The sequence below is a fragment of the Salmo trutta genome, chromosome 35 (assembly GCF_901001165.1).
Source record: "Salmo trutta chromosome 35, fSalTru1.1, whole genome shotgun sequence".
Taxonomy (NCBI): domain Eukaryota; kingdom Metazoa; phylum Chordata; class Actinopteri; order Salmoniformes; family Salmonidae; genus Salmo; species Salmo trutta.
In genome coordinates, this window is record NC_042991.1 from 17365106 (window position 1) to 17390797 (window position 25692).

Below are 25692 nucleotides of genomic sequence, written 5' to 3' on the forward strand. Positions count from 1 at the left end.
GAACAAAAATATAAATGCAACCATTTCAACGATTTTACTGAGTTACATTTCATATAAGGAAATCAGTCATTTGAAATGAATGGGCATGGGCGCAGCCATGGGTGGGCCTGGGAGGGCATAGGCCCACCCACTTGGGAGCCAGGCTCACCACCTGGGGAGCCAGGCCCAGCCAATCAGAATGAGTTTTCCCATCAAAGGGGCTTTATTAAAGGCAGAAATACTCCTCAGTTTCATCAGCTGTCCGGGTAGCTGGTTTCAGACGAGTCCGCAGGTGAGAAACCGGATGTGAAGGTCCTGGGCTGACGTGGTTACATGTGGTCTGCGGTTTTGAGGCCGGTTAGATGTACTTCTCTAAAACAACGTTGGAGGCAGCCAATGACCTCCACATGGTAGAGAAAGGAACATTACATTTTCTTGCAACAGCTCTGATGGACATTCCTGCAGACAGCATGCCAATTGCACGCTCCCTCAAAACTTGAGATGTCTGTGGCATTCTGTTGTGTGACAAAACTGCACATTTTAGAATGGCCTTTTATTGTCCCCAGCACAAGGTGCACCTGTGTAATGTTCATGCTGTTTAATCAGCTTCTTGATATGTTACACCTGTCAGGTGAATGGATTACCTTGGCAAAGTAGAAATGCTCACTAACAGGGATATAAACACATTTCTGCACAACATTTCTGGGATCTTTTATTTCAGCTCATGAAACATGGGAACAACAATTTACATGTTGGGTTTATATTTTTTGTTAAGTATGAATTAAACCATGACACCGCTGCTCAAGAGGAACAGAGTTACCTACCCAGGCTAGCCCACTCCCCTGGTCCATCTTTCTAACGTGGGCGTAGTTGATTCCCTCCTCTCTTCTACACAGGAGGGAGGTGAGTTTTAACAGGCCTTGTTTACGTTAATGAAGCCTGTATCACGCAGCGTTGCCTTTTAATCCTAGTCAGAGCCAGCACTTGTTAAACACTGGCTTGGCAATAGTAAATCTCCCTCCTGCCCAACCCGGGCAGCCCTGCATTGTGTTAATGTGCCATTGTGTTGTGTGGCTATGCAGAGCTAGCTAGCGTGGTGAAATGGATGGTCATGTGAGGAAGAGAACCTCCGATGCTCCATTATGGTACAGCAGAACAAACACATGGGAACTAAATGGCTGCTACAAGCCCATCTATGGTAGGAGAGTACTGTATGTGCTGTATATTCACTGGGATTGATTGTTTATTATCCTTTTTGCTCTATATGTAACTCCGTTCACACAGAGAAAGAGAGGGAGAGAGAGAGAGAGAGAGACCGCCTGATGTGTTATCAGCCTGCTCCCACACAAACGTGGCTCACATCTCTCCCTTTTTTTTTTTCTTCTTCTTTCAAGGTCTCTCTCCATCCCGCTCCCCTCATACATGCTGCTCTTACTCACGGTTCCCACACAGCGGTCTCTGCATATTATTATTAGGACTTTAGTGCTTCTTCTGCTAGCTGTTCATGTTGATTTAAAAGACCTCATGGCAAAGTAAAGGATATTAAGAATCTGGATTTCAGCACAACTCCTTTGTTCTCATTCCTGGTCCTCTTTATTAGTCTTTAACACACGTCTCCTGATCAGATGTTGAGTTCCCATCTCCCGTTTCCTTTCTATCAGTTCTCTTCTCATGAGCTTTTTCTTTCACACACTTTTCACTCATCAGTCCATTTTTTTTATCTCAATCCCGTCTTTTCCATCTATCTGCTCTCACTCCTCCTCTCTCGTCTCTATCATTTCTTCACTTAGTCCACTCCCTTCCTCCTCTCCTCCCTCTATTGTTTCTCCGCTCCCTCCCTCCTCTCCTCTATCAGTCGTGTGACTCACTCCCCTCTCGCTCTCTCTCTGCCAGCTGCAGAACAGGCTGGCTGCCATGAGCCAGTTCCCAGGGGGAGCTCACGTTGCCATGGGGATGCGTCAGGGAGTGCAGCAGCCTCATATACCCTCACAGGTGAGTGTTTCTGGGGAACTCACAATCACCATCAACCCTGTCCTCACGCTTCCTTCTCTCTCTTGTTCTCGTAATTGTTTTTCTCTGTCTCCAATCCTTTTCTCTTACTCTGTTTCTCTCTCTCTTTCGGCATGGTGTGTATTGAGTAAGTCCTAAGCGTCATAGCTAGTTATACTGAGTTATTGGCACAAAAACAAAGTGCCTGATTCTCTTCTCTGTCCGTCCATCTCCCTCTCTCTGAAGGAAGTACCTTCCAGTCTATTTCAAATGGTATAGGTCATTTGGGAATCTATGCATGAATGTTGTGAGGGCTGTTTTGCGGACAGAAGGTGTCTATAATAAGTCCCCTTTCCTCTCTCTCTCTCCCTGCAGCCTCCTCTAAATGCCCAGATGCTGGCCCAGAGGCAGCGGGAGCTCTACAGCTTCCAGCACCGCCAGAGGCAGCTCCTGCAGCAGAAGGTCATGTTGATGAGGCAAGGCATGGGGAACGGGGGGCCTATTGGGGCCACCAGGGGACAAAAAGGACCGCTGACACAGCAACAACAGTTTAGCTACCCTCCAGGCTACAGCCCAATGTCAGGAAACCCACCCAGCTCTCCCAGCCTCTTCAATCCCATGGGAGGACCCCTGGACCCCAAGCTGTCAGGCCTGGGCCCCATGGGCAACCATTCAGCCATGATGGGTGGGATGCAGGGACAGTTTGGGGGGGGGGTGAACTCGGCGGTCCAGCCTGGGCTCTTCCAGCAGTTTGGAGGACCAGGTGAGTGACTAGGCTACCTAGGTATCCACCATAATCACTGTTAGATTATGTCTGGTTGGTGGTTCTGTCTCGATAACATCAGGAATTGTCAGTACAATGTGCTGACATTGTCAATATCAAAATGTGATATAAAGTAGTTTGCAGACAGGATCCATAGAAAATGGAATACAGTGCTGCTGACAAATATCAATATAAAAATTGTTTAGACTCTAGAATGTTCTAACACTATCTCTCTGTCCTTTTCCTCAAAGGTATGGTCCAGCAAGGAGACCCCTCGTTCCCTCTAGAGCTCAGCCCCACCAGCCCCTTGCTGTCCCCTCAGAACTCCACCTCCCAGAGTCCTCTGCTCCAGCAGGCCCAGCCCCCTCCTGGGTACCAGTCACCTGACATGAAGAATTGGCAGCAAGCTGGCATGGGTGGCAGCAGGTGAGGTGGCCAGAGCCATGCCTGTGTAAACGTGTAAATTGCATAGCCCGTTATTGACTTGGCATCTACATAGAAATTACACGGTCAGACGGTTACTACATCATTATTACATAATAATGACCTGTTTGTTTCTTAGAGAATTCTTTCTAACAAGCTCTTATGTAGCATTATACCAGATGTGGTTCATTCTTTGAAGTCTATATATTGTCTTAGTAGTTATAATGACCAGATATAGCAGCTGAAAGAGGAGTGTATATAAAACCACTGGTATCATGACTTTGATTTCTGTCTTGTGTGTCAGCTTATTCAGCCAGTCTGGTCAGACGACGCCCCAGGCCTTTGGGCAACAGGGGGTCTACAACAACATGAGTATCACCGTGTCAATGGCAGGAGGCTCAGGGGGTGTGGGCTCACTACCACCCATGGGACCACCCGTTGGCCTGGGCAACAGTAACCTTGGCAACTCCATGTGTAACGATCAGGTGAGGGTGCCACACCTGAAGTCAGCCGCCGCAACTTAGAAGTTGTCGAGTAGAAAAGCAGCAACAGACCATCCAAGCTGCCGTTTGACCAAAACTGTTGTGGTGAACCATTTCACTAAGGCTCTCTCCTACCACTTTCATTTCCTTCTGTTCTTCTCCCTCCTTTCTCCACTGATGTCCTCTCTCCCTCCTCTCCTCATCAGGTACAGCAGGTTCAAGTGTTTGCCGACGTCCAGTGTACGGTGAACCTGGTAGGCAGCGACTCCTACCTAAACCAGCCGGGGTCCATAGGCCCCCAGAAAGGCCCCCAGGGGCCTCAGAGCAGCCAGTCCCAGCAGAAGAGCCTCCTCCAGCAGCTCCTCACAGAGTGACTCCTCAGCTCAGCTGCCTGCCAGCGGAAAGGTTCTCCATAGACCACCACAACCTCTTTTCTTTTTCACCTTTGGTTTTAGACAGCTACATGCTGGACCGGTTAGGAAGGCCCTGGGAGGGAGACTGAGGTCCAGGTTACAGCATGTCTGTCTACCTGTCTGACAGCCTCAGCCCGTACCGTAAGACCGCAACGATCGTTCAGCACTCATTCCTGGTTACCTACTTTCAACACAAAGTCTGCTTCCTGTTCTGAGAAAGGAATCAGGTTCCCGTTTTGCCAAGTCGTCGCGGTCGTCAAACGATGACCTGGTTCCTTATTGGCCCGTTCCATCAGGCCGTCGCAGCAGTACGTTTTGGGAGTGCGAGCAGCGTGCAGCTGAGCTCAGCTTTGGGTGGTTAATCCGTCGTCTCGCCTTTTTGCCTCGCGCGGGGCAGGTGGGGCGATGTTGTGGGGACAACGTTTTAAGAATGTTAGGTTTTTAACCTCTGCAATGGAAAGCTCAGTTTCAGCTGGATCTGTGACTGACTGGCTCTCTCCACTGCAGTGCCTGATGGGAGGAAGTTCCCAGCTCTCGTTTTTGTTTTTCTGTTCTCGTCATCTGCGTCGTCAGGACAACAAGCATCACGGCCAGGATGGGATGGGAGACTGCTCTGCTCTGTTCAGTTGGCAACACTGTCTTTCCTGGGAGGGCATTTTCAAACTACCTGACTGTCAAACTAACTGTCTGTCCTACACATTTTTCTCCCCAGCATCTGTGAATACGAGCCACAATGGGCTCTCTTTGGCCTATCAGTGTTGTTTTTCCATGTAAAACCTTGCAGCTGGGTAGTATTGTCCAGCAAAGATGAGATGAATTCACACTATCTACTTTCCTTTCAAAAGCGTAATTGAATTACTCTAAAAAGCAACTGTCATTTTGAGCTCAAACTATACATTGCGATTCATTGCAGGTTTTTTCCCCCTTTAAAAAAATTGCGGAGTCTAAGATGTCAGTTATGTTTTAAGGCGACATTTGGCATTATGAAAATGTAACACTGCTAAATGTTGTTGTGGTGGGGAAACTGTCTGTATTCTGTGATGTGAAAAAAGAAAATCTTGGTATAAGAATTTTTGCGATTGATTTAGAAATGGCTAGCTCTGCTCTTTTGGCATCCCATTGAATGTTTCAATATCCTTAAATTAACCTCAAAACAAACAGAAATGGATTATCAGTATCACACAATGACATGAATATGTTGTAGCTAGTAACCGTAGAATTTCCTCACTAAGAAGTGATGGATGTTGAATGGGGTGTTGTCTTGGAAACACAGCTCTCTCTCTCTCCTCCGACTCTGCCCGTGATGATGTCACTCCACTGGCCGCACACTACAGCTCTTTTTGACTGCTCATGTGACCTACTGTTGCCCAGTCAGACACTGTCTATCAGCGCTAACCTCTGTTGATATTTACTATACACATTCATTCACATAAAGTCCTGCCAACAAACACAATGTTTTTATAGGGGTAAACAAGAACCTATTAACAAGCAATAACCATAATTGAAGAGACAAAATAAATGTTTTGCGACGTTGTAATGATAATGAAAAATCAAGTCTACTTTGGCTTCTCTGCTCTATCCCGGGTACCTGTATTTCTGATTAACAAGGCTTTCTAAAGGATAAGTGTTATTATCCAACTAGATGTCTCACTGCTGTGTATATACAAGGTATTTCACAAGGTGTGCAACATTACCCGAGCACAGCTAATAACCGAGGAGGGTTAGGGATGATCAGTTGAAATAGCATGCATGATCACCATCCTCCTCCTGAGACCTCAAACTGAACACCAACTCAAACTGTTCTATGATGTTCTAGGATTTGTGAATCACTTTATGTACAGTTTCAATGGCGTCTGTGTGCGTGTGCTTTATACTGTACCCAAACAGTGGCTCAGGCATCCTCACCATACAACTCAAACTCAAATTCAACCTGGAAATGGGATCATTTCGTGTGATGTCGATTAGAGTTGACATGAAAAGCTGGTAGCAATTTCCAATTTGAATACTTTTACAGAAAAAAAAACATTTGTGAAACAAATAAACCTTGATTTTACATACCAGTTGTTCCTGTGTATTTTAAGACACTTAAAATGTTGCTTTGCTTTTACCCTATTGCATATATAATTAAATTAGGTTTTTCAGTTTCTTTCTCTTCTGATAATGTTCCATTTTTCTTTTCTATTTGAACGGGCCGTGGGTTAACAGTTAGTATTTATCAAGGTTAAAGCCATTCCTCAGCCACTGTTTGGTTCATGTAAATAAACATACACTTTACAAAACACACGTAAGAAACACAAATTAATAACAGAATGTTTGTGGAAGGATTTCATTTGTTTTCAGTATACGTGTACTATATGGGGTACCAGCTAAAGGTTTCACACTCACAGAAGTATTACAAAGGATAACGTGTTTTTTTTCTTCATCTTCTTCACATTCTCTCCAGCCTTTGTTCCTCGTTGAGGAACAGGCATTTCTGTATGGATAGTGGTAATAGAACTGCATCAAATGTGGAAGTTAATCCGATCTGTTAATATCAACTGTTTAGCATTTGGGATATAATATGCCAAATTCAAAGCACCATTAGACAACGCTCATTAACAAACAGACATTATTTTAAGCAAGACCTGCTCAATGGCGAAGACAGTCCATTCAGTACAGGTACAAGGTAAATATTTGAACTGGTTCTTCAACATGTTAACATGTATATAACAGACAATGTGAATATGTATTTGTTCAGAATCAACAAAATGTAGTGCTCCAAGTTTGTGGTATTAACTACTCGCTTCCATTTTATTTTAAATTGTTTCATTTTGATGTATATGACTGAGTGTGTGTATGTATGTGATTAATACTGTATATCTGGTGTTTAAGATGGAAACCGATTATGTCCTGATTTGATTTCTTCTTCTTTTTAGATACCTGCAAGTTTTCCTGTGGGTGTTGTTCAGATTGCTCTTTATGTGAGAGAATGGTTTAGCGACTGCTGAATGTGATTTTACTGAGAGAGAAGCAGCATGGATTGGCTTTTGTACGGGTTCATTTAAAAAGGCCATATTATTTAATTTACCTGTTATCAAAAAGTTTAAACAGATCTGAGAAAGTGGAACCTTGGATTCTGAGAAGCATCGCTTCGGTAGTTAAGTGGGCTTTTGTAGATTGCCTGATGTAGTTTTTTGCATTTTCAGAAGTAATGACCAAAGCTTCAAGATGTTTAATTCATATCATATGCAAGCCTCATGCAATTGGATGAGACAAAATGTAGCGTTTGTTAAATTTTCTAAAATGAAGTAGTCTCATACCTATACGTAGTAGCTCCTCTTTGACCACATTACTAATTTGTGGTCGTTTGTGCTTTGCCTGTTTGTCCTTTATTTCCTTTTCGACACGTTTTGTCCTAAGATACTGACAAGTGACCTATCAGCGATAGTATTTTTATGTAACTTGTATTCTTTGGAATTTCCCAAAGTATGATCAGTTAGAAACTTATTCTCCCTGTTGCCATTGACTCCTAGCAAAGATGCAAAAAGTATTGTATGGCCTGACGTGCTGTCATTGTTTACAGGAAGAGAGAACGTTGCAACAGCTAGCTATGCACCTTAGCGAAAAGCATTTATTTTACACTAATTTAAGTATTCAAAGCCACACTAGAATCTGAATCAATTATTTAAATCATGGTATTTTCAGTCATTAGTTTCTTGAAGAAAAGGAAAAGAAACGACCTAACTTTTTTTTTTTTTTTTTTTACTTAAACTAGTGTTGATAATTGTCTGATCTATCAACTGAATCTCATTAAAAAATATTTAGCTGAATACTTTATACCAAATTTGAGGTGCCTCTTGTATATATTTTCTGCATAGAGGACTGCTCCTCGCTGTTTGATGATAATGTTAATGAGGATTTTCTTATCTTTACCTTTATAAAACAAGTTTGCTGTATTTTACATGACTTTTTTACTAAATATCTAAATATTCCAGGAATTTGCAAGAAATACAATCTAGTTTTGCACTTTATATCAGAATTATTAAGAGGAAACAGGCCATCATGAATACTGTTCAAATCAGATTACTATTTCACGATTAGGAAGAAAAAAAGGAAAGCCCCTGAATGTATTAGAAAGTAAAATATTGATTTGACTTTTCTTTAGTAATCCTAGTCATTTCTCAGGTTCTTAAAAACAAAGAACTTGGTTGTATAGCCCATCAATATGATGACTAAAGAGAAGTGTACTTTCTCTACTACTAATCTATGTAGTTTCAGTTCTCTCTGCCACAGATCCTCAATCTAAACTATGCGTATCTTCTTCAGGTGATCCACTGCCCCTTCCCTCGGCCATCAGCTAACTAACGCGCTTACACTCATATACGTCTTGTCTTGCAGCAGCTTCAACTGTTCAAAACATTCCCCCTCAGCTATGCTCCCTGCAATTATTGTACTCTGCTGTTTAGTGTAGCATCAGTTCTATTCAATATGTTTCTAGGCTTAGTATTACCTACCAAGCAGTAACAGCCCTACATACGTTAACTGCTATACCTTTTGCATTTCTTCACCACCTTATCACATACTGTCTAATACAGAAGTAACATACTTAGATAAGAGTACTGCACTCTACCCTACACAGATATTACCTCTCAACTGTTAGATTATTGGAGCAACTGTTTGCTGATGATGTTTGTCAAGTATTGTAAGTGCTGCCTTATCGAGACTGAAGTTGGTTGTGGTTGGAGAACTCAAAAGCTTGTATCTCGCCACTTATAAGGGCAATGATTTCTCATTGAAACGAGGTTCCACTTTTTCCCCTGTAAGATTAATATAAATATATGTATATATCTATCTATATATATATATCTATATCTATCTATCTATATACATATATATATATATCTATATATATATATATTTTACACATTTTGTCCAGTTATGTTTATTATACTTGTATAAACTTGTTTTTAGAGAGGCATCGGAGCAGCTGTGTAGGACAATATGAATGAAGTATCTGGAAGAATTATGCATGTTTTTATTTCTGTGTCCAGGTGGAATACCTGGGATAAATCCTACCTTTTCTTAGGACATTGTAGACAATCAGTCTCAGGCTGGGTCCAGTACCTACAGGGGGTCCCCCCTGTAGGCTGAAAAACAAACAGTTTTTGCATCTACTGAAATGTCTTATTTGTCTGTCTGTTTTTTGGGAGGTATGTGGCTGCTCAGACTGGGATTAGTTCAAAGTTTACACACTTCTACACATACACCTCGTGCGTTCGGTCCCTCTGTTGCTTTTCCAAGGTGAAGATGCTGACCTTGAAAGGAAATGATGCTTTGACTAACAAATCTATAACATCCATGAATGTGAGAATGCAACACATCGCAATAAAAGCACCGTGTAAAACAGGTTATGTAATGTTGGTTGATTCTCTATTTTATTACTATATACTTCACTCTTCATTTCATTACTGTCACTAGGGCTCCTGAGTGGCGCAGCAGCCTAAGGCACTGCATCTCAGTGCTAGAGGTGTCACTATAGACACCCTGGTTCCATTCCAGGCTGTTTCACAACTGGCCGTGATTGGGAGTCCTATAGGGCGGCGCACAATTGGCCCAGCGTCGTCCGGGTTTGGCCGGTGTAGGCCGTCATTGTAAATAAGAATTTGTTCTTAATTGACTTTGCCACTAGCTACATTCTCTTTCAACCTCAATTTATTTATTCTGACTAATAATACAAGACACAAATTAGAATCATTAAAATGTTTTATTGCATCTACTATGTTTGTAAAGAGATTCCACTCATCAGCAGCTAGAGAAAGACCTTACATAACCTGTCACCAATTCACCCTTTCATTGAATCACAAGATATGTGGCAACATCAAATTACATGGACAGACATCCACTCTTTAAATGGCCATTTTATGGATGGTTCAGTGAGTGATTCTCCCTGTTACTCTAGGACAGATAATACACTGCTTATCAGAGTGAGATTTTTCCTTTTGAATCTGAAGCACAGACACTGAATGATGGTTCCTCACCGAGATGCACAGGTCAACCCCCCCCCCCCCCCCCCCCCCCCCCAAAAAAATAACATCTTAACTGGTGTGGAGCCATGGTCCAGACTCCATTCACCACATGCATGTTACAGGGGTCCCTCTGTGTCATTTGAATAGTTTAAACTTGTGCAGCAGAGGATGTACAGTGTCTTTAGGGTAAGGCTTCAGGGCCAGGCAGGTGGGGACGTTCTCTGGCTGTTCGATCCACAGCTTATGAGCAACCCCCTTCTCTGTCAGCGTCTCAGACAGGCTGGACAGGGAGGCCTGGTCCAGAGCCTGACCAACACAGATGAGAAAGAATCACTTCACAAGCATTAGTTTTCTCTACATCCCATCATATACCACTGCATAACTTCCATCCTACTATATTTACATTACATAAAGAAACATACAAATTATTTTGTATTGAGAGGCTACTTTTATGAAGCTTGATATGAGCCAACTGTGCGCATGTGCCGAGTCAATCTGCCCACACGTTTGCGCACTACGGAAAATACTAGCATTTAGTTCACTAGTAGAAGTATAATGTTGATAAACTTGCTAGCAGTCCCAACTACCTGAAGTACCACTTTGTGCATGCTGTCCAATTCTGCCAAGTACTCCTGCGTGTCTGGATCGTTGTAGTTAAGATGAATGGCGGCGGTGGCAGCATGGCAGGCTTGCGATATAACAGCTCCCAATGACCAGGACAACGTATGGACCAGATCCGACCGGACTACAATATACTGGACAAGGCAACGGGGGGCTGCGGTTCCTGACGCCGCCATCTTCAGTCGGTAATGGTGGCGTTAGGCAGCTAAAAGTCTCGCTGGCTTTGCTCAAATTCTGTTTTATTTATCTTCCGGATAGGTACTGTATGCCACCTTATGGCCAAAGAACGAGACACATCCTTAACTAAAATATATGTCAAGAGGCTTGCATTGTATGACAGCTTGTCTTTCATACCCCAGTTATCAAATGATCATGTTTTTGCATGTATGACCAGGAAACCGATGTTTATGCCAGGCAAATCTGCTAATGAGGGAGATTATTGTGCTCTAACTGTTGGCCTGTTTTTGTTCCCCTCATCTGTCCAGGCCAGGGCCACAGACACCTGTAGTCCCACATGGAGGAATCCTGTTGTGGAGGACCATAAAGAAAAGACTGCTATCCAAACTCCAGTGCCCTGTATCCCGAGGTGGCATGGGTCAGGCCCAGTGGTGATTTTAGCATGTAAATATTGTTGGGGCAAACAAAACAAAAATGTGGGATGTATGCCAGCAAAGACACAACACTAAACAATACATTAATTGCACTATAACGGTGACAAACGGTGCCCACAAACTGTTAGGGCCTACATAAAGCTGTCCCAACAGCAGTCCCAACATCTTACCACTGCTACACCTGGCTATCAGCAGAGCCTTGTCTGGCAGTGAAACAGTTCATTCAGCCTTATTTACTGCCTTTAAAAAAGACCCAGCTGATATGGCTGACTTGTTTAAACATATGTGGTTTCTACTGACAGTTGAGATGTACAAACTATGGCATAAGGGGACGACAAGCAGGTAAGAGGCAATCCGTCATTTCGATTCAGACATTAATGAGCAAGCTAAGACGGACTTCAATATAACTATTTGTTCAGCACTTTTGAAATGTACAGTGACTGAATTCAGAACATGGCCGTTCTTACAGTGTTCTCCCTGTACACCAAGTCAGAACCGCAGGATAATTAAAGGGGGCATATAAGCAGACAATGAAAGCTATTCCAATATTCGATGATTACATTTCTCAAAAACGGGTTATAGGCTACATGTGCGTCACCAAGTCAGAACAGGAGGTGAAAATAGACCATTATTAGGGTGAGGCACTTGGGCTACCAACAGCTTACTGCACAACATACAATTAGTATTACTTTCTTAGCTACAGTATACATATCTTCCTGGCATATTACATCATTTATGCAGCAGCAGACAATACATTTTTGGACTCACCTTGTTGTGCTGTGCTCACTTGAACAGGAAGGTGGTGCAGCAGTCCTTCGTGGGTAGATTTTGTCAAACTTTTATTATTATCTTCCATTATCTGGAATTATGGTGCTTTCAAGACAACTGGGAACTAACCCTAACCCCCCAAAAAAGAAAAAAGGTTGAATCATGATGACATCAGGGATCTTCAGGTCGTGGCTCTAGAAAGAGGCCCGAGTTCCCGATTTACAATTCCGAGTTGGATGAAAGTTCAAAACTTATTTCACAGTCGTAACTTGTTTTTCCCCAAGTTCCCAGTTGTCTTGAACTCACTAAAGTCAGATTTTGCAGTGCCAAGTTAAGTTGTTTTGAGCGTGGCACAAATCATGCTTCATTGACAGCATGGCCAATGTTGAATGTTTATCATTTTAAACTAGGAAAAGAGGCCCTTAATCTTAGACTATGGACCAAACAGCCACTCCACTGAATAGCAGGCTAATGATTGCTTTGCAATGCTTGCAGTTAGCCATTGATTCCTTCCAAACCACTCATTGTTGAATTTGCGATTTTCAACTTGTTGTGTAATGTTTATGTCCAATGGCTGATGAGCACCGATACGTTTTATCTATAATTTTTCTTCATTATTTATCTTCATATGACAAGGATTAAAAAGGCTATGCCAACAGATTGTTGACTTGATTCATGATGATGACTGCTGGCTAAGATTTTGAAAGTATGATGTTGACATGATCAGCCCAATCAAAGCTACTGTAGATATTAAGTCAGGATTCCTATTTGACTCAGCCATGCCTCCTTGCCTGTCCAACATTTCCTCATCTCCCACCCATTCTAATGCGACTAGCCCTGACGCTTCTCCCTCTTTTTCCCGCTACAAAGTTTCTCCCTGCATGTGATCACCGAGTCCGAGGTGCTAAAGGAGCTCCTGAAACTTGACCCCAAAAAAACATCTGGGTCAGATGGTTCAGACCCTTTTTTAAGGTTGCTGCCCCTATCATCGCCAAGCCTCTCTCTCCTTTCTGGGGAGGTTCCCATTGCTTGGAAAGGATGTGTCACTGCAAACTTAAAGGTCCTCAGTGATGTCACCATTGCCCTTAATTCGAAGTAATGTTGTGCTGCTATTTTTATTGACTTGGCCAAAGCTTTTCATACGGTAGACCAGGTATCCCCAAACTGGGGGAACGCACAATGCCGTCGGGGGTACGCCAAATAAAATATAAAATCTTCACATTTTCAAACAGTCCATTTATACACTGCTCAAAAAAATAAAGGGAACACTTAAACAACACAATGTAACTCCAAGTCAATCACACTTCTGTGAAATCAAACTGTCCACTTAGGAAGCAACACTGATTGCCAATAAATTTCACATGCTGTTGTGCAAATGGAATAAACAACAGGTGGAAATTATAGGCAATTAGCAAGACAACCCCAATAAAGGAGTGGTTCTGCAGGTGGTGACCACAGACCACTTCTCAGTTCCTATGCTTCCTGGCTGTTTTGGTCACTTTTGAATGCTGGCGGTGCTTTCACTCTAGTGGTAGCATGAGACGGAGTCTACAACCCACACAAGTGGCTCAGGTAGTGCAGCTCATCCAGGATGGCACATCAATGCGAGCTGTGGCAAGAAGGTTTGCTGTGTCTGTCAGCGTAGTGTCCAGAGCATGGAGGCGCTACCAAGAGACAGGCCAGTACATCAGGAGACGTGGAGGAGGCCGTAGGAGGGCAACAACCCAGCAGCAGGACCGCTACCTCCGCCTTTGTGCAAGGAGGAGCAGGAGGAGCACTGCCAGAGCCCTGCAAAATGACCTCCAGCAGGCCACAAATGTGCATGTGTCTGCTCAAACGGTCAGAAACAGACTCCATGAGGGTGGTATGAGGGCCCGACGTCCACAGGTGGGGGTTGTGCTTACAGCCCAACACCGTGCAGGACGTTTGGCATTTGCCAGAGAACACCAAGATTGGCAAATTCGCCACTGGCGCCCTGTGCTCTTCACAGATGAAAGCAGGTTCACACTGAGCACATGTGACAGAGTCTGGAGACGCCGTGGAGAACGTTCTGCTGCCTGCAACATCCTCCAGCATGACCGGTTTGGCGGTGGGTCAGTCATGGTGTGGGGTGGCATTTCTTTGGGGGGCCACACAGCCCTCCATGTGCTCGCCAGAGGTAGCCTGACTGCCATTAGGTACCGAGATGAGATCCTCAGACCCCTTGTGAGACCATATGCTGGTGCGGTTGGCCCTGGGTTCCTCCTAATGCAAGACAATGCTAGACCTCATGTGGCTGGAGTGTGTCAGCAGTTCCTGCAAGAAGAAGGCATTGATGCTATGGACTGGCCCGCCCGTTCCCCAGACCTGAATCCAATTGAGCACATCATGTCTCGCTCCATCCACCAATGCCACGTTGCACCACAAACTGTCCAGGAGTTGGCGGATGCTTTAGTCCAGGTCTGGGAGCAGATCCCTCAGGAGACCATCCACCACCTCATCAGGAGCATGCCCAGGCGTTGTAGGGAGGTCATACAGGCACGTGGAGGCCACACACACTACTGAGCCTCATTTTGACTTGTTTTAAGGACATTACATCAAAGTTGGATCAGCCTGTAGTGTGGTTTTCCACTTTAATTTTGAGTGTGACTCCAAATCCAGACCTCCATGGGTTGATAAATTGGATTTCCATTGATTATTTTTGTGTGATTTTGTTGTCAGCATATTCAACTATGTAAAGAAAAAAGTATTTAATAAGATTATTTCATTCATTCAGATCTAGGATGTGTTATTTTAGTGTTCTCTTTATTTTTTGGAGCAGTGTATATTTTTTTTTTTAACTCAGCAAAAAAATGTGTGTCCTCTCACTGTCAACTGTGTTTATTTTCAGCAAACGTAACGTGTAAATATTTGTATGAACATAAGGTTCAACAACTGAGACATAAACTGAACAAGTTCCACAGACATGTGACTAACAGAAATGGAATAATGTGTCACTGAACAAAGAGGGTGAAAATCAAAAGTAACAGTCAGTATCTGGTGTGGCCACCAGCTCCATTAAGTACTGCAGTGCATCTCCTCCTCATGGACTGCACCAGATTTGCCAGTTCTTGCTGTGAGATGTTACCCCACTCTTCCACCAAGGCACCTGCAAGTTCCTGGACATTTCTGGGGGGAATGGCTCTAGGCCTCACCCTCCGATCCAACAGGTCCCAGACGTGCTCAATGGGATTGAGATCCGGGCTCTTCGCTGGCCATGGAAGAACACTGACATTCCTGTCTTGCAGGAAATCACACACAGAACGAGCAGTATGGCTGGTGGCATTGTCATGTCAGGATAAGCCTGCAGGAAGGGTACCACATAAGGGAGGAGGATGTCTTCCCTGTAACACACAGCGTTGAGATTGCCTGCAATGACAACAAGCTCAGTCCGATGATGCTGTGACACACTGCCGCAGACCAAGACGGACCCGCCACCTCCAAATCGATCCCCCTCCAGAGTACAGGCCTCAGTGTAACGTTCATTCCTTCGACGATAAAAGTGAATCCAACCGTCACCCATGGTGAGACAAAACTGCTACTCGTCAGTGAAGAGCACTTTTTGCCAGTCCTGTTTGGTCCAGTGACAGTGGGTTTGTGCCCATAGGCGACGTTGTTGCCGGTGATGTCTGGTGAGGACCTGCTTTACAACAGGCCTACAAGCCCTCAGTCCAGCCTCTCTCAGCCTATTGCGGACAGTCTGAGCACTGATGTAGGTATTGTGCATTCCTGGTGTAACTCGGGCAGTTGTTGTTGCCATCTTGTACCTGACCCGTAGGTGTGATATTCGGATGTACCGATCCTGTGCAGGTGTTGTTACACGTGGTCTGCCACTGTGAGGACGATCAGCTTTCCATCCTGTCTCCCTGTAGCGCTGTCTTAGGCGTCTCACAGTACGGACATTGCAATGTATTGCCCTGGCCACATCGGCAGTCCTCATGCCGACTTGCAGCATGCCTAAGGCACGTTCACGCAGATGAGCAGGGACCCTGGGCATCTTTCTTTTGGTGTTTTTCAGAGTCAGTAGAAAGGCCTCTTTAGTGTCCTAAGTTTTTTCATAACTGTGACCTTAATTGCCTACCGTCTGTAAGCTGTTAGCGTCTTAACCACCTTTCCACAGGTGCATGTTCATTAATTGTGTATGGTTCATTGAACAAGCATGGGAAACAGTGTTTAAACCCTTTACAATGAAGATCTGTGAAGTTATTTGGATTTTGACAAATTATCTTTAAAAGACAGGGTCCTGAAAAAGGGACGTTTCTTTTTTTTACTGAGTTTCTTTTTTTACATTGTTTGCAAACTGATATGTGACACGTAGTAATGCCAAAATATCATGCAAAACAGGCAAGCCCCAAAAACAGGTGGGGCTCTGAATGACAGGTCGCCACTGGTCAGGCCACATGTAAGACCAGGGTGCTTGTTACAGTGAGATACTGTTCTGGTACTGCAGCTACATTTTATTTCTGTTTTACACTCTGTCCAGTATTATCCATTAGAAGGCAATGCAGCGTGTTTATATGAGACACACATTGCTCCATCAAGCAAGGTTTCACTTAATTTCTATTTCTACACAAACACACATCAATCTCATAGATTCTCTGCAACCGCATCTAACTTGTCTTTCAACTTCTGTAATCTACATAATCACTTGGCATCATGACTCAATTCAAATGGATAAATTGTCAAAATAAAAATATATCAATGATATAAATCTTTTTATTTGAATTGGTTAGCTTTGATTTGATTTTAGAAAGATGGAAAGATTTATCTCACAGTCCTATTAACAGGAATTTAAACTTGGTCACAAACTGTACATGTGATTGCAGGTGTGGGAGGCGACATGTTTTCTCTAATCAGGAAGTTCAAGCGGTGACAACGCTTTTATTTATTTTTTAATTTATTCAACGATGGATGTACCACAAATAGGGTATGCTATTATGTCTATTGTTAATGTACTAATTTAGGTTAAGTAGTCATTTTCATATTTGCTTGTGGCTAGATTTCGGATGTCTGATGTTCCGTCATATAGAGATGATGATTGAACAATATTTTTGAAATGACTGGCATTACATGATTTCAACATAGAACCACAGGATTTGTAAGCAAATTTAAGTTTCAACACTTGCAGAGTCTTGCACATTTTGGGATTACCACTGAATTGTGGTTAAGCATTAACACATTGAAGTTAACATTTAGGACATTTTCAATTCGAGTCTACTTTGCGTATGATATCCGCCATTATGACTCAGCCATGAACATGTGCATTTTTTCGACAACAGCCCCATCCATGAACGGATAGATCTTCAGAGGACACATGAACGTTTAATTATGGAAGGTAGGCATGCCCTTTTTTTACATGATAACTTTAAAAGCATCACTCTTTCCTTTTTTCTAAACTTTACATTTGTATTACAGCTGGGCAGTTGGCAGAACCCACCAGGTATGGAATAGATAAAACAATCATGGTGCTACACAGTTTGCTTGATTTGGAATGTTATTTCAAATGTCTTTATTACTATAAAGTATTTGATTAATCAGAATATGTCACTGTCAAAAAATCTGATATTGTATGCAAAACAGAATGGGTTAAAGCCAATGTATATTTCTGTGTTTCTACATTTTCCAGCACTGATGATATGATTAACCTGAGTTACCTATTGGCTGGGGGAAGCTATGGTGCATACCAGTTCAGCAATACTTGTGTTCTAGACTCCATTTTGGCTGGAATTCATGTTCTTGCCAAAATGTATCCCCAAATTCGAGATTTGTTCACGAGGGATAACAAAATCAATGCGGTTATACGTTTCCTAGACTTTGCCAAGGTCAATGAGGCAAAGGCACTGTGGCTTATTAACTTGAGCCTTCGTAAGGAAGAAAACCTCATGCAAAATGAATTTGTAGATATCAGAGGTTATGTTAGAGACCACTTGACAAACTTCACTGAGCTGGTATGTGCCAGCTTCGACTATGATGACTCGCAATCAAGCTCCACACCATGTGACACAGTTCTCAACAACATATTGAGGTAATTGTTCATTAGGTGTGCTTGCTGAAGGCAATGCACAACTCTAGATTTCTTACATACTCATATTATTATTATTTGATTTCTTTAGTCCAATCTAGAGCTAAAATAATTTATGCTATTAACATGAAACCAACTTTAAAAAGTACAGACAGGCCCAACTTAGATTGCTTGTGAAAGTATTTTTTTATAGCGTTTACACTTTTTGAACTATAATTATATTTAATTAAATGAGCTCCCAATCCATTTCAAGGACCATAGACTTGAATGGTAAAAAATAAATACAAAATTCTAGACCTTTCACCGTTTAAGCTATCCAAACCAAAGTTGACCACAGCCACAAAACTACTGACCACAACCACACAACAATTGACCATAACTAGTAACCAAAATGACTGACCACACAATGACTGAACCACAGAACTACTGACCACACTTACTTGAACACAACTACTGACCACAACTACTGCTCTGGTCTGTACTAGCTCTGGTCCAGCTCTGGTCCTGAGCATAGCTAGTAGTTAGCTAGCTCTGGTCCGCACTAACTTGCTCTGGTCCAGGGTGTAAATAGTTGCTAGCTACCTCTGGTCCCTATTAGCGGTGGTTTAGCTCTGATCTGCACTAACAAGCTCTGGGCCAGCTCTGGTCCAGGGTGTAGCTAGCTAGCTTTGGTCCATACTAGCATTGGTCTAGCTCTGGTCCACACTAACTAACTCCGGTCCAGGGCATACCTAGTAGCTAGCTCTGGCCCGCACTAGCTCTAGTCCAGGGCCTAGCATTGGCCTAGCTCTGGTCCACACTAGCTCTGCTCCAGGGCCTAGCATTGGCCTAGCTCTGGTCCAGGGCCTAGCATTGGCCTAGTTCTGGTCCACACTAGCTCTGGTCCAGGGCCTAGCATTGGTCTACCTTTGGTCTGCACTAGCTCTGGTCCAGGGCATACAGACTGACTCAACTTAAATTTCTTCAATAAAGCTTTATGCTAGAATTGACCACAGTCACTTCTAATACCACTGCTATTGCATTAACTACCACTACAGCTACTGACCACACAACTACTGACCACACAACTACTCACCAGAACCACACAACTACTGACCACACAACTACTCACCAGAACCACACAACTACTGACCGCACAACTACTCACCAGAACCACACAACTACTGACCGCACAACTACTCACCAGAACCATACATCTAGTGACCACACAACTACTCACCAGAACCATACATCTAGTGACCACACAACTACTCAACAGAACCATACATCTAGTGACCACACAACTACTGACCACACAACTACTCACCAGAACCACACAACTACTGACCGCAACCATACAACTACTGACCACACAACTACTAAACCACACAACTACTGTCCACAACTACTGACCACACAACTAATTACCAATACTACTCGTTAAGTGTGCCTTGAATTCTAAATAAATCACTGACAGTGTCACCAGCAAAGCACCATCACACCTCCTCCTCCATGCTTCTCGGTGGGAACCTCACATGCAGAGATCATCCGTTCACCTACTCTGCGTCTCAAAGACACGGCGGTTGGAACCAAAAGTCAAAAATTTGGACTCATCAGAGCATAGGACAGATTTCCACCGGTCTAATGTCCATTACTCGTGTTTCTTGACCCAAGCAAGTCTCTTCTTCTTTTTGGTGTCCTTTAGTAGTGGTTTCTTTGCAGCAATTTGACAATGAAGGCCTGATTCACTCAGTCTCCTCTGAACAGTTGATGTTGAGATGTGTCTGTTACTTGATAAATGTGAAGCATTTATTTGGGCTGCAATTTCTGAGGCTGGTAACTCTAATGAACTTATCCTCTACAGCAGAGGGTCTTCTCTGGGTCTTCCTATCCTGTGGTGGACTTCATGAGAGCCAGTTTCATCATAGTGCTTGATGGTTTTTGTGACTGCACTTGAAGAAACTTTCAAAGTTCTTAACATTTTCCGTATTGACTGACCTTCATGTCTTAAAGGAATGATGGACTGTTGTTTCTCTTTAATTATTTGAGCTGTTCTTGCCATAATATGGACTTTTACCAAATAGCCCTATCTTCTGTATACCACCCCTACCTTGTCACAACACAACTGATTGGCTCAAACGCATTAAGAAGGAAATAAATTCTACAAAGGAACTTTTATCAAGGCACACCTGTTAATTGAAATACATTCCAGGTGACTACCTCATGAAGCTGGTTGAAAGACTGCCAAGAGTGTGCAAAGCTGTCATCAAGGCAAAGGGTGGCTACTTTGAAGAATCTAAAATATAAATATATTTTGATTTATTTAACACTTTTTTGGTTACTATATGATTCCATATGTGTTATTTCATAGTTGACATGTCCACTATTATTCTACAATGTAGAAAATAGTAAAAATGAAGAAAAACCCTTGAATGAGTAGGTGTGTCCAAACTTTTGACTGGTACTGTAAGTATTTAGACCCTTTACTCAGTACTTTTTTGAAGCACCGTTGGCAGTGATTACATCCTCGCGTCTTCTTGGGTATGACACTACAAGCTTTGCACACCTGTATTTGGGGAGTTTCTCTCATTCTTCTCTGCAGATCCTCTCAAGTTCTGTCAGGTTGGATGAGGAGCGTTGCTGCACAGCTATTTTCAGGTCTCTCCAGAGATGTTTGATTGGGTTCAAGTCCGGGCTCTGGCTGGGCCACTCAAGGACATTCAGAGACTTGTCCCGAAGCCACTCCTTGGCTGTGTGCTTAGGGTCGTTGTCCAGATTTTCATCAAGGATCTCGCTGTACTTTGCTCTGTTCATCTTTCCCTCGATCCTGACTAGTCTCCTAGTCCCTGCCACTGAAAAACATCCCCACAGCATGATACTGCCAACACCATGCTTCACCGTAGGGATGGTGCCAGGTTTCCTCCAGACATGACGCTTGGCATTCAGGCCAAAGAGCTCAATCTTGGTTTCATCAGACCAGATAATCTTGTTTCTCATGGTCTGAGAGTCCTTTAGGTGCCTTTTTGCAAATTCCAAACAGGTTGCCATGTACCTTTCACTGAGGAGTGGCTTCTGTCTGGCCACTCTACCATAAAGGCCTGATTGCTGCAGAGATGGTTGTCCTTCTGGAAGATTCTCCCATCTCCACAGAGGAGCTCTGTCAGAGTGATTGCTCAGTTTGATTGGGCGACCAGCTCTAGGAAGAGTCTTGCTGGTTCCAAATTTCTTCCATTTAAGAATGATGGAGGCCACTGTGTTCTTGAGGACCTTCAATTCTGGAGACATTTTATCTTTATTCCCAGTCATGTGAAATCCATAGATTAGGGCCTAAAGAATTTCTCAATTGACTGATTTCCTTATATTAACTGTAACTCAGTAAGATCTTTTAAATAGTTGCATGTTGCGTTTATATTTTTGTTCAGTGTATGTAAAAGAACAACAAAGAAAGCCACTGGAAGTTTGGGAAGAACATATAGTATGAAACCACCAAAAACATTGTTTCAACAATAACTTTATAGTTAATGATCTCCTTAAAATGTGTTTTATAGGAAGTTTGAGGATTACGGTGATGTAAAACCCTTAGGCACTTCTCGTCATGAACCCAAACTCATCCTGGTAGACATTGATGACCGGATGTGTATCCTACCTCCCCTCTCCATCACTGATGATTATGAAAGGTACTAACTATACTGTATGTAGCAGGTTAAAGTCAGCCCTCGTGATATCTCTCAGCTAGATTGATCCACTGACTTAGACTAGTCTGTATTATGTGATGTTATTTCAGAAGATCTACAGTACTTTAGTGCTTAAGGACCACAATGCAGGTTCAACTGATATAACCCACTGGCCTCAATGTTTCAGGACATACGAGCTCCAGTTCCTCCTGATGGGACAGAGTACACCCCTGTCCAACCACATGGTCCTGTTCCTGTGCACTCAGCTGACTGGCAGATGGATGATCTATGACAACATGAAAACACCCCTGGTCCAGGACATTGGTGTGAGTGAACTACAGAGAGCTACAGAGAGGGAAAAGTATGTTTCCTATCTTGCTGCTTATGTGAAGAAAGAAGAATAATAAGGCTGCTTCGGGACTCAAGGGCATCCTCTTTAGATTTTAGCTCTGTATTTCCGAGATCCTGTCCCAACTACTATTGGCATAATAAAAAAAAATCCCCATAAAATTCTGTCAATTTAAGATAGAGATGTTTTTTTGCATTGGATGTGTCTCAATCCACCGCATACACCAATGTCACTCTTCCGCATCGGTGGTAAAGGTGACAGAGCTTGAGCGGTGTTTGTCAGAGCATGAGACATCCCGAAAATCGGTATTTTCACAAAATCGTCTGTAGTGTCTGAACAGTTTAGCCTATAAAACTATTATAACCCCTCTATTGAAAGATGAGACTCTCGCGAACACAATGGTATTTGCCGTTTGGGACACGTCTGAAGTCGGTACAGCCGATCTGCCAACATCTGTCTGTAGTGTCCGAATAGTTTGGGGTACACACAAGTACTTCTCTGTGGAAAGGTGACATGCCTCACAAGACTCCTCTGAAGGTCTCCCGGTACCAGTTGAAAAAATGACTGGAAGTACACTACCATTCAAAGTTTGGGGTCACTTAGACATTTCCATGTTTTTGAAAGAAAAACACATTTTTTGTCCATTAAAAAAACATCTTATTGATCAGAAATACAGTATAGACATTGTTAATGTTGTAAATGACTATTGTAGCTGGAAACGGCAGATTTTGTTATGGAATATCTACATAGGTGTACAGAGGCCCATTATCAGCAACCATCACTCCTGTGTTCCAATGGCGTGTTGTGTTAACTAATCCAAGTTTATCATTTGAAAAGGCTAATTGATCATTAGAAAACCCTTTTGCAATTATGTTAGCACAGCTGAAAACTGTTGTTCTGATTAAAGAAGCAATAAAACTGGCATTCTTTAGACTAGTTCAGTATCTTGAGCATCAGCATTTGTGGGTTCGATTACAGGCTCAAAATGGCCAGAAACAAAGTACTTTCTTCTGAAATTAATCAGTCTATTCTTGTTCGGAGAAATTAAGGCTATTCCATGCAAGAAATTGCCAGGAAACTGAAGATCTCGTACAACGCTGTGTACTACTCGCTTCACAGAACAGTGCAACCTGGCTCTAACCAGAATAGAAAGAGTAGGATGCCCCGGTGCACAACTGAGCAAGAGGACAAGTACATTAGAGTGTCTAGTTTGAGAAACAGAAGCCTCACAAGTCCTCAACTGGCAGCTTCATTAAATAGTACCTGCAAAACACCAGTCTCAACGTCAACAGTGAAGAGGCAACTCCGGAATGCTGGCCTTCTAGGCAGAATTGCAAAGTAAAAGCCATATCTCAGACTGGTCAATAAAAAGAAAAGATTAAGATGGGCAAAAGAACACAGACACTAGACAGAAGAACTCTGCCTAGAAGGCCAGCATCCCAGAGTTGGCTCTTCGCTGTTGACGTTGGGACTGGTGTTTTGGAACACCGGAGTGATGGTTGCTGATTATGAGCCTCTGTATGCCTATGTAGATATTCCATTAAAAATCAGCCGTTTCCAGCTACAATACTAATTTACAACATTAACAATGTCTACACTGTATTTCTGATTAATTTGATGTTATTTTAATGGACTTTTTTTTATTTTCTTTCGAAAAACAAGGACATTTCTAAGTGAACCCAAACTTTTGAATGGTAGTGTACATATGGATACTGTTTAGTGCCAAAAATAAGGGGTTAAATACGGAAAAAATGTCAATGTAAAAAAATTATAATTACGTATATAAAAAAAGATTAATGTTTCGTGATCTATCTTATATCTCGCCGACAGACATTTCAGAACAAACTTCCTTTTAATTTTTTTTGGAGGGACTATCTGTTGTTCCATGCATTGAATCTGTTACTCAATGCGTTTGAATGGGCTAATAGCAGTAAGGCTCAAACTTGTTTTGTATCAAAAATATTTTTACAATATTTTGGGGGGATACTTCAAGGGGTCTTAATTCTAGATCAAATAGCTAAATGATCGTTGGTATGACCTTCTTAAAACAATTCCATGTAGCTTAGTAGAACCTCCGCCCCCATGACAGTATGTCACTTTGGATAAAAGCATCTGCTAAATGGAGTTTAACTTATTTTTGTGTTATTTTTACAATGTTACTTAATGTAATAAGCTCTTCAGACTGCTCTTTTTTTATGTTGACAGCAGTTATAGCCAGGAATCACATACAAGATTGACTAATGTTTAGTGTTGTCACAGAGAGAGGTCTAAGAATGCATTGCTATGGAACCTTTTATTCCTGCAACTATGAACATTCATTTTACAATAATTTTGGTCCTGTCGCACAGACGAGCTACTATAACAGGAAGAAACTCAGTAATTGACACTCTAGATGTTTTTAAATGTTTGTTCTGTTTGAATAAGCTTAGCTATCACTAACAAGCAGTAGCTCGTTTCATATGGCCAGTATTAATATGTTTACCCTTTATTACTGATAGTTTCTTTGCCAGTTCGTTTGATGTTTCCTTGATATATTCTATACTACAGTATATGGTCACACTGTACAGAGCTGTGAATAAGTATGTGAGCCCCTGCACTGTTTTCACATTTTATAAGGTGAAATATTTGTTTAAATAAAAAATAATACAATATTGAGATGTCTTGTGTTAATAAGTATGTGAACCCCTAAGTCAATACTTGATGAAAGCAAAAGTTAGTGTTGATAGGGGACAGAATGCGGTCGGACCATCAAATAATTGGCATATATATTGCTCTTACAGAATTTCCACCTGGGCGAGGATATTGGAAACTTGTTTTTAACTAGGACAGAAGAATTTATAACATACTTTTTCCGACATAACATAGGTACAGTAGAGCCCTTATTGTATGGGACACTTTTAAATGTGCCTTTAGAGGCCATGCAATTCAGTACTCATCTATAAAACAAAAGCAATTTAGGTCAAAGGAGTCCATATTAACAAAGGAAATTGAAGGACTAATAGTACAGATAGATAGCAATAAAAATTGTACCGTAGAGGCACAGAATAAGTTAGAGGACAAACAAAAGTAAATGGAGGATGTTATTCAAGAAAGATCAAGTGTAATATATTATTTAAAAAATTAAGCGAACTTGAAGGGATATGGAGGGAAATGCAACCGTTATTAACCACTCCTACAAAAATGGTAGACTATCAGATACTTAACAAGAAGGTCTGATTTGAATTATTACTGAAACAGGATCCAGGTGGTAAATATAAAGATCTGGTCCAGTAAAAATATTGGAGGCCCCTTACACTTCAGTGTTGTGATGCAAAAATTCAAGCAAAATGCAGAGCGCATAGAATTAAAAAGGTTTTGTCAGATATTATTCATCCTAATCAGACAGGTTTTTCACATGGACGATACATTGGAGATAATATAAGACAAGTATTGGAAACAATAGAACACGATTAAAAATCTGGGAAACCAAATTCTGGTAATCTTAGCTGACTTTGAAAAGTCTTTTGATAAAGTACGACTGGAATTTATATATACAGTGCATTCGGAAAGTTACGTTACAGCCTTATTCTAAAATGGATTAAAAAATAAATAAATCT

At 42.1% G+C, this 25692-nt stretch overlaps 3 protein-coding genes across 5 annotated transcripts in view; 2 read left to right on the forward strand and 1 right to left on the reverse strand.

The window, feature by feature from the left end:
* LOC115174743 (nuclear receptor coactivator 1) overlaps nt 1-9436 on the forward strand; it is a 104070-nt gene extending 94634 nt beyond the window's left edge. For both annotated transcript variants that reach the window (XM_029733563.1, XM_029733564.1), the window contains 5 exons: nt 1873-1971; nt 2344-2731; nt 2983-3157; nt 3459-3639; nt 3843-9436. In XM_029733563.1, coding sequence (XP_029589423.1) covers nt 1873-1971; nt 2344-2731; nt 2983-3157; nt 3459-3639; nt 3843-4010 — 1011 coding nt within the window. In that variant the 3' untranslated portion in view covers nt 4011-9436. The remainder of the gene's footprint in view (nt 1-1872; nt 1972-2343; nt 2732-2982; nt 3158-3458; nt 3640-3842) is intronic.
* Nucleotides 9437-10098: 662 nt separating this feature from the next.
* Nucleotides 10099-10931, reverse strand: LOC115174745 (putative peptidyl-tRNA hydrolase PTRHD1). Its single transcript, XM_029733567.1, has 2 exons — nt 10642-10931; nt 10099-10360 (listed from the first exon to the last, which is right to left on the reverse strand). Exons 1-2 carry the CDS (start codon nt 10849-10851, stop codon nt 10190-10192), a joined length of 381 nt encoding a protein of 126 aa, XP_029589427.1. The 5' UTR covers nt 10852-10931; the 3' UTR covers nt 10099-10189.
* On the forward strand, nt 10769-22233 carry LOC115174744 (uncharacterized). 2 transcript variants are annotated; one of them, XM_029733565.1, is made up of 8 exons: nt 10769-10860; nt 11161-11296; nt 16899-16999; nt 17352-17407; nt 17488-17512; nt 17699-18097; nt 21622-21750; nt 21935-22233. In XM_029733565.1, exons 3-8 carry the CDS (start codon nt 16980-16982, stop codon nt 22149-22151), a joined length of 846 nt encoding a protein of 281 aa, XP_029589425.1. In that variant the 5' UTR covers nt 10769-10860; nt 11161-11296; nt 16899-16979; the 3' UTR covers nt 22152-22233. The 2 variants fall into 2 exon arrangements, with proteins under 2 accessions (XP_029589425.1, XP_029589426.1); XM_029733566.1 differs by having other exon boundaries at nt 11161-11270.
* Nucleotides 22234-25692: the final 3459 nt, after the last annotated feature.

Excerpts from the sequence above, each read along its gene's own strand:
- LOC115174745 (XM_029733567.1), bottom strand. The coding sequence starts at position 10,851 with ATGGCGGCGTCAGGAACCGCAGCCCCCCGTTGCCTTGTCCAGTATATT. Across the intron at positions 10,361-10,641 it reads TGCACAAAGTGGTACTTCAG|GCTCTGGACCAGGCCTCCCT; the intron begins GTAGTTGGGACT and ends TGTGTTGGTCAG.
- LOC115174744 (XM_029733565.1), top strand. The coding sequence starts at position 16,980 with ATGGATGTACCACAAATAGG. Across the intron at positions 17,000-17,351 it reads ATGGATGTACCACAAATAGG|CCCCATCCATGAACGGATAG; the intron begins GTATGCTATTAT and ends TTTCGACAACAG. Across the intron at positions 18,098-21,621 it reads GTTCTCAACAACATATTGAG|GAAGTTTGAGGATTACGGTG; the intron begins GTAATTGTTCAT and ends TGTGTTTTATAG.